General features: G+C 48.1%; 1 protein-coding gene across 4 annotated transcripts in view; it reads right to left on the reverse strand.

Moving 5' to 3' along the window:
- Nucleotides 1–17,437, reverse strand: part of GALNT18 (polypeptide N-acetylgalactosaminyltransferase 18) — a 312,633-nt gene that overhangs the window by 87,521 nt on the left and 207,675 nt on the right. For all 4 annotated transcript variants that reach the window (XM_036918017.2, XM_036918018.2, XM_036918020.2 and 1 more), the window contains exon 4: nucleotides 1,905–2,088. In XM_036918017.2, coding sequence (XP_036773912.1) covers nucleotides 1,905–2,088 — 184 coding nt within the window. The remainder of the gene's footprint in view (nucleotides 1–1,904; nucleotides 2,089–17,437) is intronic.

Here is a 17,437-nt window from a genome sequence, read left to right on the forward strand (position 1 = left end):
ACTCCTTCAGCATATCCTGGGCTGAGTTGAGAGATTCTCAGTGCCTTAGACCCTTGTGTCTGCTTGCTTTCCCTCTTTCCACTGGAAAAAAAAAAATCAAGACTTAAGAACCAAGAAAGGAACAGATCTGAGCTTCCATGGCAGGCTTTCAACTTGGGCTTTGTTCAAGTGATCAACAAGGAGGCAAAGGAGATGAGGATGGCAGAGATGAAGAGTGTGACCGAACTTACTTCTACCGGGCATTCAGGGCTGCTTTGATCCTTCCAGACATGCCATCCCCACCCTGTGCAGTCCCCGTGGCCCAAGGAGTGCCAGGGGTGAGGCTTCTGGGGAGCCAGGAGGCCCACAGGGGTGAGTAGTGTTTGCAGGCAGGAATGATGAGTTTTTTGTTAATAATGTATTTGCTGCATAATTGTTTATTCAAATCAGCTTGAAAAAGTAAGTGTCCCTCTCCTCTCCTGGCCATAAATCCAGTGAAAATGCTTTTTAAATAGTTACAAATGGCAAGCAGGGACTTCAACTATAAAAAATGGCTGTGTTGCAGCCTTAAATTGAGCCTGTTATAAAAAAGCATGCCCAAATCCAGTCCTGCTGTGTGCTTGCCTTGCTGCTCCCTGCTGCTAAAAGGCCCTCCTCACCCCACACCAGGGAGGCAGAGGAGGCACCCGGGGCCCGGGATGAGTAGGAGGACAGGACACTCAGCGACCCCCAGCAGCTGGGCCTCTATGCCCAGGCTCTCTGCAAAGCCACGCAGAGCAGACTATAGCATGCCCTCCGGCCTGGAGACATGTCCCCATCCCTGCTTGGCGGTAGCCACTGAGGCCTTGTGTCTGTTCTCTACTCCACCCAGCATCCCTGACCAGAGAAAGAAAGGTTTTCTAAGACCTAGTTCACCAGCACAAAGAATGTGAGATTCTGTGCTACCTCTGGCCTGACATCTGCAGAAGCCCAGGGCCCCTCAAAAATATCAAGTCAACTGGGGTTGGTTAATGATTGTGCACTGAGTCCCCTATACAAAATTTTATTGTTGTTAACAACCATTTGATCAATAAATATGAGAGATGCCCTCTCAAAAAAAAAGAATTCCCAATCTGCCTGTGGAAGGAAATAGAAATTCTACAAGTGTTTCCCAGAACAATGACAAAGCAAACATCTAGAATTTTTTTTTTAACTTTAGTAAACTAAAGTCTCATCAAAAAAAAAAAAAGTAACATCACAGAAAAAATGTGAGTTAACTGTTCTGGATTCTGGAATAAAAGTAAAAGACACTTTAGGCTACAACATTATTGCAACGCATGAACACTGACTTGAAAGGTTCAGGGAAGAAAATGAACAGTGATAAAAAAAATTTTGGAGGTAATTGGGGAAATATGAATATGGACTGGATATCAGATTCATGAAAAAATTGTTAATTTTTGAATTTGAAATATTATTGTGGCTCTGTAAGAGAATGTCCTCATTTTTAGGAAATACATCTTTAAGAAAAAAAAAGAACATCAAGCCACCATTGCTCCCTCTGCCCACTTGGTCTTGGCTCTGTCTGCATGACTGCTTCTGGCTCAAGTCTGGTCCCGTTCCCCTGCCCTTAACTTGGTTGGCCTGCTCAGCTTTGCCTTTAGCATTTACCCCTCTCCTAGATTATGTCTCCTAGAGGACCGTGCTTGCTGGAGTCACACCTGATGTCACCCTTTAGACACTGTGCGCTGACGTGTTGATGACCCTGACTCTACCCAACCTGAGGGCCAGCCCTGTTGCTTAGATCACCCACACACCCAGACCTCACCTGCCCCCAGAATTCTCTCCTTTCCCCACCACGACTGGGATCCCAGCATGCTTTGCATCCAGCTGGGCCAGACCCCCCGGGTCACACTGGGAGTCATCCTCCTCTCCTGGTGGGCACTTACCAGCCCACATTGAACTCCACATGGGCATCAAAGAGAGCCACTACGGGGGCAGTGGCTGCCCTCCAGCCGCTGACCCTGGAGCGGATGAGGCCTTCCTGCTTGCTGTGTCGCACGACTTTGATGAAGCCCGGCTTCTGGCCATTCACCTTGTCCACATACTCTGTCAGCTTCTCCTTCAGTTCCTCTGTGAGGGAGAAAATGCATGGTTAGCCAAATCAAGACATTTACGCTTTGAGGGTGAAGTGAGCCTCAGAGGGAGAGTAGAGGGTCCATTCTCCTCCCCAGGTCTTAGTGCTCCCCAGGATGGCCAGTGCAGCTCAACTTTGAAGGGGAAAATGGTGGCAAAAACATTTATTGAGCTCAGCAAGTTGTGCAGGGTTGCATGCCTCACACATACTGTCTGTTTAATCTTCATGACAAGCCCATGGGAAAATGGGGCTCATAGGGTTTATCAAATTTTCTAATGCCACATAGCTTGTGAGTGGCACAGTCTGCTTTAGGGCTGGATCTAATGACTTCAAAAGCCATGCTCTTCCCATTAGCTCAGCCTCCTTCCCCAGTGCCTCCCACCAGTCCTCCCCTGATCCCTAAGGGAAGCTCCACTTGGACCCACTCCTGCCTGGATCCCCATCTTCCCAGGAAGTGGATGGTCGGGAGTCGTGCTGTGTGAGTTCTCAGCCTTGGTCTATTGCCCAGCTAAGCCTCTAACTCCCCTGTTTCTTCCTAACTGGACACAGGGCCTGTGGCAACAGACAGGGCTTCAGCTGTAGCCCCTCAGCTCTCAGCTAGGCTGGGCATAGCAGCCACATTCACTGTGTTTTCCACAGCAGCTCAGGCAACAGCCTGTGAGGGCCCCTCCTCCAGATAAATGATCTGAGTGGGCCACATTCTCCCACCTGCAGCCATAGCACTTCCCCGGGGCTTGATTTCCATGCTTTGCCTCTTTTCTCCAGGACCCGCCCCTTCCATCACCCATCCTCCCATCTTCTCACACCCAGGCCCTGGGTCAGACCCCTGAGCCTTGCTCTTCTCAGAGGGTGGTAGGAGCTCCATGTCCCTTGGCACCCAGTCTGGGCTTGACCAGTCCACTAAGCATGAGAAAGCCACGCAGTCCACTAAGTGTGAGAAAAGGGCATGAGGCACGTGGCAGGCGTGCCCATGGCAGCGGCACAGTGTGATAGAACGAGGACAGCACTTGGAGTCAGCACCACTGCACTTTAAGTCTGGTTTCCGTGTATTAGCATCACGATCCTGGGCCTGTTACCAAACTAGCTGTTGATGTCCATGAAGATGTTCAATGGGTAGATGTATTTTGCATGTGGGAAGGACATGGATTTTGGGGAGCCAAAGGGTGGGCTGTTATGGGTTGACCTGTGTCCCCCAAAAGATATGCTAACATCTAAGTTCCAGTACCTCGGATATGCCTTATTCAGAAATAGAGTCTTTGCAGATTTAACCAAGTGAAGGTCACTAGGCACTAAGCCAACATGACTAGTGTTCCTATAAAAGGAGGAAATTTGGACACAGAGACAGACGCACAGAAGGCAGACACGTGAGGAGACATAAATAGAAGATGGCCATCTACAAGCCAAGGGACATGTGACAATACCAGGAGGTAGGGGAGAGGCCTGGAGCAGATCTTCCTACCACCTTCAGAGGGAGCATGGCCCAGCTGACACCTGATTTTGAACTCCAGAACTGTGAGACAATAAGTTTTTATTGTTCTAGGCCATTCAGTCCATGGCGCTTTGTTACATTAGTCCTGGGAAACTAATATGGTTGTTAAAGGATAAATGGGATTAATGTGTGGAAAGGTCATAATACACTGATGCTCAAAAAAAGAAAAAAAGCTCCCTTCTGTCCTTCCCTCCATCCTTCCTCATGTTTTCTGTTACCATGGGAGTTGTAAAAGAAGTGAGGGCTGACCATCCCTAGAAACCTACGTCTGGCTGACAAAACATTCTTTGGTCCAGGACCACCTCCTCATGCTCTGCCCTGCTCCTAGTTAGACATCTGCAGCAGCCAGGCCATGGGGGCCAAGCCGGAAGTACAAACATGTGAGGGGCCTCATGCCCAGGGAAGACAACAGAGCACGGTGGCCATGGCCAGAAATGGCATGCTCTTCTGCAGACACTGACTTTTCACAATGATGCTGACCTAACAAATAGGTCTGGATGGATGGGTAGAACATGGTCCCTAGGCTGCTTTTTGCATCCCAGCTTAACTTATCATCAAGGTGAGGAAACTGGGCATCTGATACTGGAGAGCTACTAACTTGCTCTGTGACTCTGGGCAAGTCCCTATGGATTCCAAAGACCCCAGAGTTAGTTGGACAGGATTTTAAAGTTTGCTTTGAACCAATCACCCATCTAAAGCATGCATCCCTTCTGTCTATCCTGATGAGTGATCGCCCAGCCCCTGCACTGACTGGGAGCTCTATGCAGTCCATTCCTTATTAGGCCACTCCAACTATTAGGTGTTCTTTTTTCTTTTGCTCTCTAAATGCTAGAGTCTCTCAACCTTCCACTTACTGATCCAATACTTAGTTTGGGGCCATAGAGGGCAGATCAAATCCCTCTTCCACATGATGACCATTTAGAGTTGAAAAGCACCCTTCAGCCCTTGCTGAGGATTTCTCTAGGTCAAGTGTCTTCAGTTCCTCCTTCTATTTCCTCATATCTCGTGAGGTTAAGCTCTTTTGTCACGTTGAACCTTTAAGTATATTATTTTTCCTCTGATTCTTTTAAGTTACTCACCCAGAAATTGGCCTAATGCTTCTGGTACAAATTGGGCTAAAGAGAATAGAGGGGACAAATCACCTCCCTTATTCTAGCATCTATGCCTCTATTCACATAGTTAAAGGTCACATTTACTTTGCCTACTTTTAACTCAAATTGAGCTTACTGGAAATACCTACAGGTTCTTTTTGGCATGGTGCTGCTAAGTCAGGCCTCCTTCACCCCTCTTCTCCATGGACACATGTGTGTGTGTGTGCATGTGCATATACACTCTCTGAGCCAAAATAGAGGATCTTATGTTTAAAGATTGATGCTGCTTTCCCGAAATCAAAATGTTTTTACCGCTGATTCTGTTATCCAGGGTCTTTGTGATCTAGCCCTTGCAACTTTGCAGCTCTTGCAGCCCTTGCAGCTCCTACACAAGTGATGAGCACATGCGCTTTGTTGTCATTCAAGTTATCCTTTTAAACAGTGTGACCCTTGTCCAGAGCGAGGGTCGGTGGGTCCTGTCAGGCATTCTCATTCCAGCCTAGAGAAAATTCAGCTGACTTTTGGGCTGCCACTAGCATGCTGTATATCTCACTATAGCTGATGACAATGACATCGTGCTCTCCAATCACCCAGCTGTCTGGGAGGTCTGGGGATGCCACTGTGTCACAAATGTCAGGAAGTCAGCCATAGAGTGGCACAACTCAACGTGCCCCACACTTACAAGGACTCCGAGCATGGTTGCCAAGAGGCCTCTTAAAACATTTACTCTTTCATCACTTGGAAGGTCCATCTTTCATATATTCCTTTTGAAAATTATAAGTAGGGCTCATAAAGTCTGATATTTGGGCTTTTGATGGTAGTTGAGTGCTGAGTGAACAGAATTTGGTATGTGAACTGGGCTGGCACCAAATTACCTCCATCTACCTGCTTTCAAAAGGACATTCCTCTCCTCCCCACCCCTCAGGTGAGAATCACTTCCTATGGGGACCACTGTTCCTGAGGTTAGTGATGGGACAGGGCTGTGGATGATTGCCACCACATGATCCCCAGGAATCTTCTCTGAATTCACGTCCTTGTGCAGCTACCCACACTGCATTTGGGCATGTGACATGCCCATGTGACAACAGGACCAGCATGTGACAACAGGAGCAGCAGTGAGGACCCTCTGCAAGTTCCAGGCTGAGGCCCTCAGCAGTCTTGCAGCTCTGCTTTCATTCCTTGCTACCTTAAGGAACGAAGCCTGAGCCAGCCTCCTTGAGGATGAGAGGCCCAGGGAGGCCCACTGAGGTTCCAGACATGTGAGTGAGGCCATTTTGGATCCTCCAGCCAGCAGATGATTGCAAACCCAGTGGGGAGCCCAGCTGTCACCTCAGAGAGCAGAGACCAGCTGCCCTTATTGCAGAACTGTGGTCCCAGCCCTTAATGCAGAACTGTGAGCTGATGAATGGTTGCTGCTTTAAAGCAACTAACCTCTGGGGTGGTTTGTTATACATGAACGCTAACAGAACAGGATCTCTTGTTCTGGTATAGGGTTAAAATAAGACCGTGCACTTCTGATGCACAGGAAATGAAGCCAGACACAGAAGAACCAGCTTAGAAGGTGGCAGCAAGAGATGAAAAGGCTTTGATTCTTGGAGGAGCTGCTTCTCCCTTCATACTTCTGAGCTCTGTTGATAGTGAATCAGAATAAAGGTTTCTGATGGACCAGCTAGGGAAAAATTTCATTCTCAGCCAGCTACATTGCAAACACTGGCTACTGATTAAAAGAGAGGATTCCCTTACCCATACCCAAATGACTGCCATAAAAATTTTTTAAAAACCTGAAAGACCCTGGATAACACTAGCTTAATCTTTGCAAAGTGTCTTTGCCTAATTAGGTTTTCATGTTTTCCTTCAACCTTTGCCACTTGTCAAAGAGAAAGAACTATCTCAAAAGTAATTTTTCATTTGCTAGCAAACTGTTGTCTAAGATACTGCCTGTATTTCATAAATATCTATAAATATACTTTATAACTTAGCTCAAAAATCATATGAAGAACCTGTGTTTTCTTTATACCTAAACCCAAACACATAACCTATCATATTTACCTTTTTGCTAAGGCTGCCAGGAGGCTCAGAGACAAATATAATGACTAATCACAGGGTTATGTCAGTGTTTTTGCTTTTCTACCTTTGCTAAAGTTTTGATCTTCAAGTTCTAGTCTAAAAGCTACATTGCCTGTTGCCTTTTCTTTCCTACACAATCTGCCTTTAATTATTTTTTGAAATATCTATAAATAATTTTTAATCAAGAGTCTTGGTAGAGCAAGACAGAGTATACTGTGGAAAGAAATGTAAGCCTGTATTTCATGTTTGTTTTAATGTCTTAGGGAAGGAGGAGGTAGGGAGTCTTCTCTATGTGACTTTGCCAGATTTAGAATCAATGGTAGAGCTGTCGATGGCCAGCATTGACAGAGAAGTACAATTTGCACCCCGCATGCAGCCAGGTGTCCCCCTGCTAGTGCTGCTCCTCCAGCCCACTCCTGCAGTTCATAAATTCCCACTCAGCCAGCATCTGAACGGCCTCTGAGAATCAGCACTCCTGGAAGCTGTGCTGGTGAAACCCCATTTGCCTCTTGGGAGGTGACAGGCAAACAGAGCCCTTCCTTCCTTCCCTATCAATGCCCCTGGACACTCCCATAAAAAGCAGTCAGCTCCACTGGGTCATCCCGAAAGAAATAAAATGTAGGCTGAGCAGGATGAGCAGGAGATGTCCGGTACCAATAGGTATTAATCTGATTTAATGCTTAACGAGATACTCTTTATCTCCTGCATAAAGGAAAACAAAGGATCAGGAAACTGACAACCTATGGAGCTTCCCTGTTCCAGAGAAAGCTGCGCCAGCATCCCTGGGAAAGGGCCTGCCCAGGCTTGCTGCGGAGCCCCTCAGATGATCCTTTTCCCTGTCTGCTCTAGGTCTGGGGGAAGTAGGAGTGAAGGGAGGGGCCACCCATTCATTCATTCCACAGATACTGAACGCTCACTATGTGCTAGGAACTGACCTAGCTGTTGTGGCAAGAGGTGTGAACAACACAGTCCTTACTAGCTTTCATTCTACTGGATGTTTACAAGGCATGGATGTACTCCCTTGGGAGAGAGGGAGAGGGAAAGGGGGAGACAGGGCGAGAGAAGAAAGGGAGAGTGCCTGGTTCATTTGGGGGGAAGATGGAGGGGCTGAAGCTCCAAGCTAGCCCTATTCCTTTCCTGTAGCCTAGTTCTGTTCCTTTCCTATAGCCCAGTGGTTCTTAACTGGGGGGTGATTTTGCCACACTCCCAGCCTAATTTGACAATGTCTTGAGACAGCTTTGGTTGTTACACCCTGGGAGGGTGCTCTCAGGCACGGGTGCTGCTAAATACTCTGGAACGCCCAGAACAGCCCTCCACAAGAAAGAACTATCCATTTCAAAATGTCCATAGTGACTTTGTGAAACCTTGCATAGCTCTTAATGATGGAGACCCCACCGTGGAAATCTGAGCATGTACTATGGCAGAGCTTTTAAACTGGCAACTCCAGGGCTGCATCTGTTCAGCGATGTGTTTCTTTGGCTGGCAAAGTGTTCCTATTTGGTGAGAACTGGCTGGAGCTGAGTAGGAGCTGCCCCTGTAGAAGGCATCTAACAGGCGCAACAGGCTGCCAGCTTCACAGGAGCGCCATCTGCGCAGTAGCACGCAGCCCACGCTCAGAAGGCCCTGTCCGCCGTTTACTGCTCCTGACTGACGGTGCCCTGCCGGTGTTCCCTGGCACTCAGCTTCCCACACACACTGCTGGTGCCCTCCTCTCTGCCCGAGGGCTTTCCCTCGCCACGGTAGTGTGCTCAGCCTGTGTGGGGGTAAGCCGGAGTGCTGGGGAGTTACCGTCCACTGACAGCCAATTGGGGCAGGAGTTGGGGGATGAATACCCATGTTATGGACTGAATTGTGCCCACCCACCCCACCAAATTCACATGTCTAAGTCCTAATCCCCAGTACCTCAGGATGAGGCCTTATTTAGAAATAGGATCGCTGCAGATGTAGTTAGCTAAGATAAGGTCAGAGGAGTTGGAGGTGAGCCCTAATCCACTATGGCTGGTGTCCTTCCAGGGAGAGGGTCATATAAAGACAGACACACAAGGAGAATGTTCTGTGACAACAAAGGTACAGATTGGAGTGATGCATCTCCACACCAACCTGCACTGAAGACAGCTGGTGAACCATAGAGGACAGAGGAGAGGTGTGGAACAGATTTGCCATTACAGCCCTATGGCACCTTCACCTTGGACTCCTGGTTTCCAGAACTTGAGACTGGTTTATATCACCCACTTGGTGGTGCCTCTATACTGAACATATCCCAGCTTCCTTACCCCTCCGGGGGACAGAGCTGAGGCAGGTTGTACACAGTCTCCAGGTGGTTCCCAGCTGGACTGGGCCTAGGCTCACAGCGGTACCTTATCTGTCATGCCCCCAGCATTAACTTTCTTCTCTGCCTTGTCTCACGGCCCCAGTCCTATTCCTTCACCACTGTTCCCTGGGGACATTGACCAGACAACTGACTGGGCCTCAACCCCCATCTCAGGGTCAGCTGCTGGGAGAACCCAGACTAAGAAGTCATATGTTCCCCAAGTCACTATGGGCTCACCAGTTAATTCACTCTTGCCTGGCCCTTGAAAGCATGTGAATTTCCAACCCTTGACCCATGTAGATGATGCATGTGTCTGTGTGTGTGTGTGTGTGTGATAACTTAAGTCTCTTTACCCCTGCATTTCTACATTAACTAGCTAATGTTTAATAAAGAAATAATAATAATAAAAATGATGTGTTAGGTATTATTCTAAGAACTTTATATGTATTGCCTCATTTAAGCCTTTTGAAAAATCCTATAATGTAGTTAATACTATTATCCTATTTTGAAGATGAAGCTGTTAAGATACAATGTGACCCAGGTAATAAGTGGGGGAGTCAGGATTTAAATCCCACTGAACTGTGTCTAGAGTCCATACTCTTTGCCTCTACACTATGTCCTGCCTCTCTGGGATAATAAGCTGGCCTGCATAAGAATCAGCTTGTTACAAACACAGGTTCCAGGCACACCCCCACACAGAGTCTGATTCAGTAGATCTGGGATGGGGCCGGAAACTGAATTCATGTATGGAGACTCTGAATTTCCTCATGAGATACTGATGTGCAGCCAAGCCTGGCAGCAACTTAAAAAATGAAGACTGGCTTTGTCACAGGGTGGAAAAAGGAACCTCCTCTGAATATGTGTGGTTCCAGCCCTTAACAGGAGGTCTCAGACTCCATCTGAAAAAGGCTTCTCCAAAAGGCTGCCTGGGGAGAGTTTTCCCTTCATTCTCCCAAACCCATGGGCTCTGCCTGCTGCCTTCAGGTGTAGACCTCACTTTCCAACTGGTGTTCACTTTTCTGCGTGGCCATCTTCATCTTCAGATGCTTTGGATGTCCCTGTAGCTCTCCAGCTGCCCTCTGCCTAGGGCACAGGCTTTTGTCTCGCCTGCCCACCCCCAGAGTATCCCTGTCCTCCTTCCTAACTCAGTCTCATCCCCCAGATCCCAGACTAGATTAGAGTTGCCACCTGCTCCCTCCAGTTGCCTGGGAGGGGAGTGTGAACCCCGCCTGAGAAGTGCTAATAATTGCTAGTTTCCAGTGGTGCTAATTTAAAGATTAAAAACACAGCACATTTCTGTTTATTTCTGTAAGAGAACAGTAGCTGGTCTTCCTCAGATCAGATTAACTGGCTTTCCTCTAAAGCCATTTAGGGCCATGGAAACACAAATGATGTGTCAACACACTTTAAAAGAGAGATTATTCATTAGGATGCAATGGTCGTCAAACCTAGCTGGTCACCACTCACTGAGGGGCTGAAAAGTAATATAGATGACACCCTATGCCCACCCCCTGAAGAATCTGGAGGGGGGCTCTGGGCTCAAGCCTGATACATATGGGGAGGCAGGCTCGGACAGCTGGGATCTCAGAAGAACAGACCAGCCTGACCCCCAAGGCCCGGGGCAGCCTTGTTTTTGTTCATTCGTCTCCCTTTAAGATCACTCCAGACATGCTTTCATATCCTGGGAAGTTTACAAATGCCTTCCATGAGGTTCATTCTTCTGTCCAATACACTTAACAGCTGCACTGCTGTCCAGCTCTTTTAATAGCCGCCCTTCTTCAAAGTCAATTGGTACTGAAGTAGGTTGGAATGGCCTTAAATGGCTCTCCTCATTCAGGACTTGGGGAAAGGCTCCACCTAGGAGCCCCACGGATGGCATACAAAATACGCCTACAGGTCCAGGCACACTGTCACAATCTTCCTGGGAAGCTCCAAGCATCAATTCAGTCTTAGTAAGTTATAGAAAGCCACCAAATTAACACCTAAAAGACCCAGCCACCTCTTTCTGAGTTTCTTCTTTCTTATCATAGGCAGGCATTAGTGACCAACAAAACCCACAAGAAATATGCACTCCTCACTTAGTGGGGTTACCAAAACCAGGCTCTCAACATACACTAACACTCTCTTTCCCAAAGATCCTGTGTCCTGCAACAAGATAGTCAGAACTGGTTTCTGAAGATGACTGTGGCAGATGAGGTTCAAGTGATCCCCTGGCTAGTCAGGGATGTGCGGGCGCCAATCAGCACTTAACTCTCTCTCTGTCTCAACAATAACAACAACGAACAAAAACCTAATTTATAACATTTTCCAGTGTCTGTGGTGCAAATACCAGCACCATAGCTGATTTCAAGCTACTACCCTGATGCCGCTGACTCTGACTGGAGGAGAGACGTGCAGAGTTGGCAATGGGTATGCAAGGTCATGGGCGATGAGCCTGGTCAGCCCCAGTACAGGACCCAATGCCCAGGGCGTGAAGGCTGCAGCTCCGGGGACATTTCCGCCACTTACTGTGTCATGGGCACTATGCTCACAGCTTTTCATCTATCCACCCCATTCAGCAATTATATACTAAATACATATGAAGTCTTATACAGTATTCTACATTCTTAAGTTATTGAAATCTCACTGTAAACAATGGCATTAAAGCTAATGCTTATGTACTGAGTGCTCACCCGATGCCTGTGCTAAACCTGTGTCATATATTGCTCATTCAATACTCTGAATGACTATGATGCTACTCAACATAGGTTGTACAGTTATCCCCATTCCACAGAATAGGCAATCAGAGCACAGAGAGGTGGGGGGATTTGCTTGGTGTCACAGAGCTAGAAGGAGGTAGGGTTGGGCTGCAGACCTGGGCACCTTGGCTCAGGTCCATGTTCTTAATCCCACACATGGTTATCTTCAAATGACAGAGGAGAAAACTCAAGATCAGACTTTAAATGGCATACCTGAAAGTGCACAGATGGTAAGGAATGAGCAGGGCTGCAAACTCAGATCAGCTATTGGATGCTGTGCCCCACAGCCTACCAAGGGCGCCATGTGTCTCAGGCCTCACAGCACTCTATGATCACTGGTTCAGTTCAGGAAGAAAGCATCCAGTTTTTACAACTTTATATTCTTAGAACCCAAGGGAAGGAGTTAGACTGTCAAACTCAGCTTCCTTTTGGCTGGAGGGCTGACAGAGGATTCACACAAAAATCTAATTTCTCTGGGATAAAAATCCCTGAGCAAGCAAGACCAAGAAATGAGGGAAGAGGGCCTAGGTTTGGTTGGGTGAGGGTTTCCTACAGTACCTATTACTCACCTTCGGGATTCACTGTATAATTGTCCCTAGGAAATCCAATAAGAGGCCAAGGACAAAAGACTGCCTGAACAAACCTGGGTGTTGACCATGGTCTGCCTGGGGTACATGTCCATGTGCCTGTACCCTTCAGCTCCAGGCAGGGGCTTCTGAATGCTCACACCCTCTTGCTCCTCACACCCCCAGACTTGCCCAAGAGAAACCTGGCAATCAGCACAGCCAGGAAGAGAATCCAGCCTCCAGGGCCAGAGCTCCAGGCTGTCTATTCCACCAACTCTCTATTGGTCTACTGTGAATAATTCAGAAAATGAAAGTGAGAATAATGGACTGATAGACATTGTTGTCTTTACAGGCTAAATGACCTTGGAAAAAGGCCAGTTTGCCTTTGCACTCCCTGAGGCTGTGTGAGGAGGAAACCCTGGTAATGGGAGGTGGTGGGGAAGCAGCCCAAATGCTGTGCCTTCACTTAAAGGGCGTAAAATACTCCTGCTACTCTGATGCTTTTTAGCTAGAATCTGATGGTTAATTAATGTCATCTGTGTCCAGGCAGAGTGGAGTGGACACTGTTCCAGGTCCAGCCCCTCCAGCTCAGAAGCACTGGGCAGGGCCTCCCTGTGAGCTTCCAGGGAGGGCAAGACCAAGAACTTGAAGCCTTGAGAAATGCTGGCAGATAACCCTTCACAGTGGGTTAAATTCCAGCTGGAGGCAAGCTCCATTGGTGTCCCATCGCACAAAGGGATTCCAGGAGGGCCAGGAATGTGCAGGCACCTGGGAAGGTCCAGTTGCTGCTGGCAGTTAAGCCAGAGGCCAACTGGAATTTTGGTGCTAACTTTTTTGTGTGTAAGACTTGGAGAGTTTAGAGTGCTACCCAGCTCAGAAACTTGATGATCCAAAAGTCCTGTGACTGAGAGCCCAGGAATTTTTGATTATGAGCCCAAAATTTCAAGATTTTTGAGATCCCTGAAGTCCCTGAGTCTCAGATACTAACTCCTATGATCCTGAGATCCTCTGACTCCAGGTTTACATAAACGTCAGAGGAACAGAACAGCTCCCACCCCACACCTCTGTTGCTGTTGCTGTTGGCCTATGGGGTTGAAAGTCCTGGTCTCTGCTTGCTTCTCAGCCTCTTCTCTAGGACTCTGTGCTCAAGTCACATTCCCAAACATGCCAAGCTCTATGATGCCACAGTGCCTTTGCACTAACTGCTCCCTTTGCCTGGAACTTTCTTCCTGCCCCATTTGACCCAGCTCAGGCCCTTTTGGAAGCTTTGCTTCACCTGAAGCTCTCCAACTGGAGGAAAGGCTAGGGGAAGGAAGGGAGCTTTCTTCTCTTTGCAACACAGAAACAGGATGCCAGAAACACTGATGTGCTCCAGGCAACCAGTGAGGGCTGACTGAAGGCCTCGAGGTCTAAGTCCTGCCAATGAAGACCAATTGTCCTCTGTGGAAAGAACTAAGGCTCCCACAGGCTTCAAGTCAGCTCTGCACTTCTGCAAATCACCGCCGCTAAGACTGTGTGACAGGTAGCCTCCACCTGGCTGATTCATGACTCAGGAGACCTGGTAGGCTTTGCACACATATTTACACCCTGGCCCACTGCTTGTGCATGTCAGCTCAGGAGGTTTGATGCTCTTTTTCTCATCTCACAGAATGCCTTTAGACAATCTATTCTCAAAGGCACGGATTCTATGAATGGGTGGGCAACAAGGCACAACCCAAGTGCTCTGCTCTTGGCCCTTGTGTCTTTATTTTTTATTGAAAGATGTCACATAGAGCAGAATGGGCAGGGCCTCAGGGCAGAGACAGACCTCAATTTAATTCCAGACTAACCATTTATCAGCTGTGTGACTTTGGGCATGGGACTTAACATCTCTGAGCTTCAGTTTCCTCATCTTTGAGATGGGAATTATGTCATCTTCCTCTTTGGGCTGCTGTAGAGTAATATAAGATAATGCATGGCATGTTTTAAGTGCTTAATAAGTGGTGCTATTATTTGTTCATTAGTCTGAACTCCCTTGTTCCCTTCCAGTCTTTCAAAAGTAGGTGCCTAGGCCAGGAAGAGGCTCTCCTGCATTTTTGGGAAAGCCAGGTCTATAGCAAATTGCCGTGCTTTTTCCCTAAGCACAAGACACTGTTCTCCTCGTGGGCACTCACCATCTGGCTACTCCATATTCAGTCCAACCCCCTTCCCATCCTAACTTGTAATCCATCTACTTAGCAACCTCTTACATGGGGAATCCTATGTGCAAGGACTCCTAAGAACTTTGTTTTTATGAAGTCACTTAACCCATAGGAACTCTGTTAGGTAAGTTCTACTAATGACCCATTTTACATATGAGGAAACAGAGGTACAAAGAGGTTAAGTAACTTGTCTAAGTTCAAATATTTAGCAAATAGTAGAGCCAACATTCCAAGTTCGGCAGTTTGACCCTAGAATCCATGTTCTTAACACATTTCCCACTTAGGGACTAACAGTGAAAGGATGCATTCAACAACATGTACCCAGTCTCTGGGCTAGGCACTGCAGCATGTCCCATCACCTTCACTCTGAGAGTTAAAGCAGATGAAAAGATAAGGAAGCCTGCGTTACCTCTGTTCTCCTCCACAGCAACCGCATGAGGCAGGGACCTATTAAAATGCTCTCTTGGGCCCATTTTATAAGTGAGCAAAATGAAACTAGGAAGAGGGGGCCAAGTATTCCTACACCAATTACCAGCAGTCACTGTTGACGGCTGCTCCTGGGGCATGTTAGTTCTCACACATCCAGCCTGGTCTGTGCATGGCAGAGAAGGCCCCAGTGAAGAGATACAGATGTGGGCAATGGGTGGTCAGCCCTGCACACCTCCATGGTAAGGCCAGAGGTGTGGCAGGGTACTCACTGCTCTGCTACACGGTCCTGGCTTGGGGCACGCACTGGCATGGCACATGGAAGGGATACTGTAGGTGTTTGGTTGTTTGAATAAACAACAAATACGTTTACAAGAATGAATGAATATCTCTGCTCAATGTTTTCTAATGATCAAGATTTAAACTCCTCCAGGAAGACTTTGGGACTCTTTTTTTCAGTTTCCTCTGCCCTCTGGCCCTATCTCCCTAGTCACACTGGTTTATTGAGTGTCCCACTGGACTGGGACCTCCTTAGAGAGAGAGATGTTGTCTTCCTCATCCCTGTCTCCATAGAGTCCGTCTAGAGCCTGATATTTCGTGGAGGGTTGTTGGCTAGCTGGCTAGTACCTGGAACAGAAGCCAGACTAAGGTGTGAGGATCTTCTTGAAAATACCCAGGAAGACCCAGTGGTTAAGCCTCACAACTAGGGGATTAAAAAGTCACTCTTTTATCTGGAACCTACTTTCTGAGCTCCCAGCGCTGACACAGTTTCTGACACATGGTGGGCACAGGGCTCACTGGGTTTGCTTCATACACATCATCTCGCTCAGTCCTATGCAATCCCTCAAATTAAATAGTACTGTGGAAGGACACACAGCCTTAGCAATACCCCGACTCCCTCCTGAAGTTATGCAGCTCATGAACAGCAGGGCCCAGACTTAGTCCCAGAAGTGTGAGGCAGGTCAGGAGATAGGCTTTGCTATCTGCCTTCCTCAAGGTCACTGTTGACCTCCCTTGGGACCCTGCATGTTCAGTCCCCATGAGGGTAAATGAAATAATGATGAAAAATGTGTCGTCCTTTCCCTAAGCAGCCCTCCTTCGGTGCACTGGGCTTTCTGCCAGCATCTGCTGCTTCTTTGGGCTCAGCTGAGGCCCAGCAGGCCACACTCCCTCAGCAACCCCACTCTGGACCATGGCATCTGGCAACATGTTACAGCTAACATTTCTTGGGTGTTGTACATAAGCACCAGGCACTGCCTTAGGGCCTTCACATGACTCACCACACTAAGCCCTCACCCCCACCTAGGAGGAAGGGACTCTTAGGATCTCCCACTTTCTAGCTGAGAGAGCATGCCCAACATCACACTGCTAGTGGCAAAGCCTGGATCCAGTCACATCTGTCTGACGTGAGCCCAGTGCCAGTACCCAGTCTTCTGGCATAAGGACTTTCACGGAGCCCGTTGGACATGGTGGACACTGGCTCAAGGGAGAGACATCATGTTGCCCGAGCATTCACTCACTCAACAAGTATAACTGAGCATCTTCTCTGTGCCAGCTACTGCTCAAGAGGGGCTTAGTTCTGAGGGTAAGCAGGCTCCTTTCCCTAGTGGAGAGAAGAGCAATACATAGATGCCTAAGTGGATGTGTACTCTGATGTCAGGCAGTGAATTTTTGCCATATGGAAAAAGAGTGGCAGACAGGGATGAGTGAGGGGCCCAGCAGCTGCCATCTCTTGGCAGGGGTAACACCAGCCCCAGAGGAGCTATATCTATGCAATATGGAGAAGCTGCTGGCATTTGGGACCCCAGAGACATAGTTGTGGATTTCAGCAGTAACCATAGCAAAGGACTAGGCATGTGGCCAGGCCTAAGCAAGGGTTGAGGTTCAGGAAATAGCCCTGGGCTGAAAAGTGAAGCAAGGCATTCATTCGCTTGGCAGGGCACTTCCAGGCAACCGGAACAGGCAGCTCCCTGGAAGGCAGGGCTGCCCCCCATGCACCCCTCCCATGCGGGCTCAACCTGTACATGCACAGCCTCAGCCATGAAATTGAGCAGAGCTGGCACCAGAGAATGGGGAAGGCCAGCACTGTCCCCCAAGGCAAAACATTTTCTATCATGTTTCAGGTTCTAGTGGGCCTGGGAGAGGCTGGGATTGAGGGAGATTTAAATCCAGGCTTGGTCTCTGGGTGGGCCGTTGCCTAACTCCTGGGCACAGAGCTATCTGATAAAATTCACAAACTGCTCCAGTCTGCTAAGGCCTGCACTGGATCCCAAGTGTAGAAAAAACAATCAGCTGCTGGAAGCACTGATTTCTTTGTTTTTAAGTTTAGCACCTCCCACTAAAGAGATGCCCTAGCCAGCATCTCAGCATGGACTGCTAACAACATTGACTGATTCCTGGCCTCCAACCCAGGCCACGTGGGCCTTCCTGTCTACCCTGCCAGTGCATTCCTCTTCCTTTAAGGCTATCAAAGGCAG

This window comes from Manis pentadactyla, chromosome 9, assembly GCF_030020395.1.
Source record: "Manis pentadactyla isolate mManPen7 chromosome 9, mManPen7.hap1, whole genome shotgun sequence".
In the NCBI taxonomy this organism is placed as follows: domain Eukaryota; kingdom Metazoa; phylum Chordata; class Mammalia; order Pholidota; family Manidae; genus Manis; species Manis pentadactyla.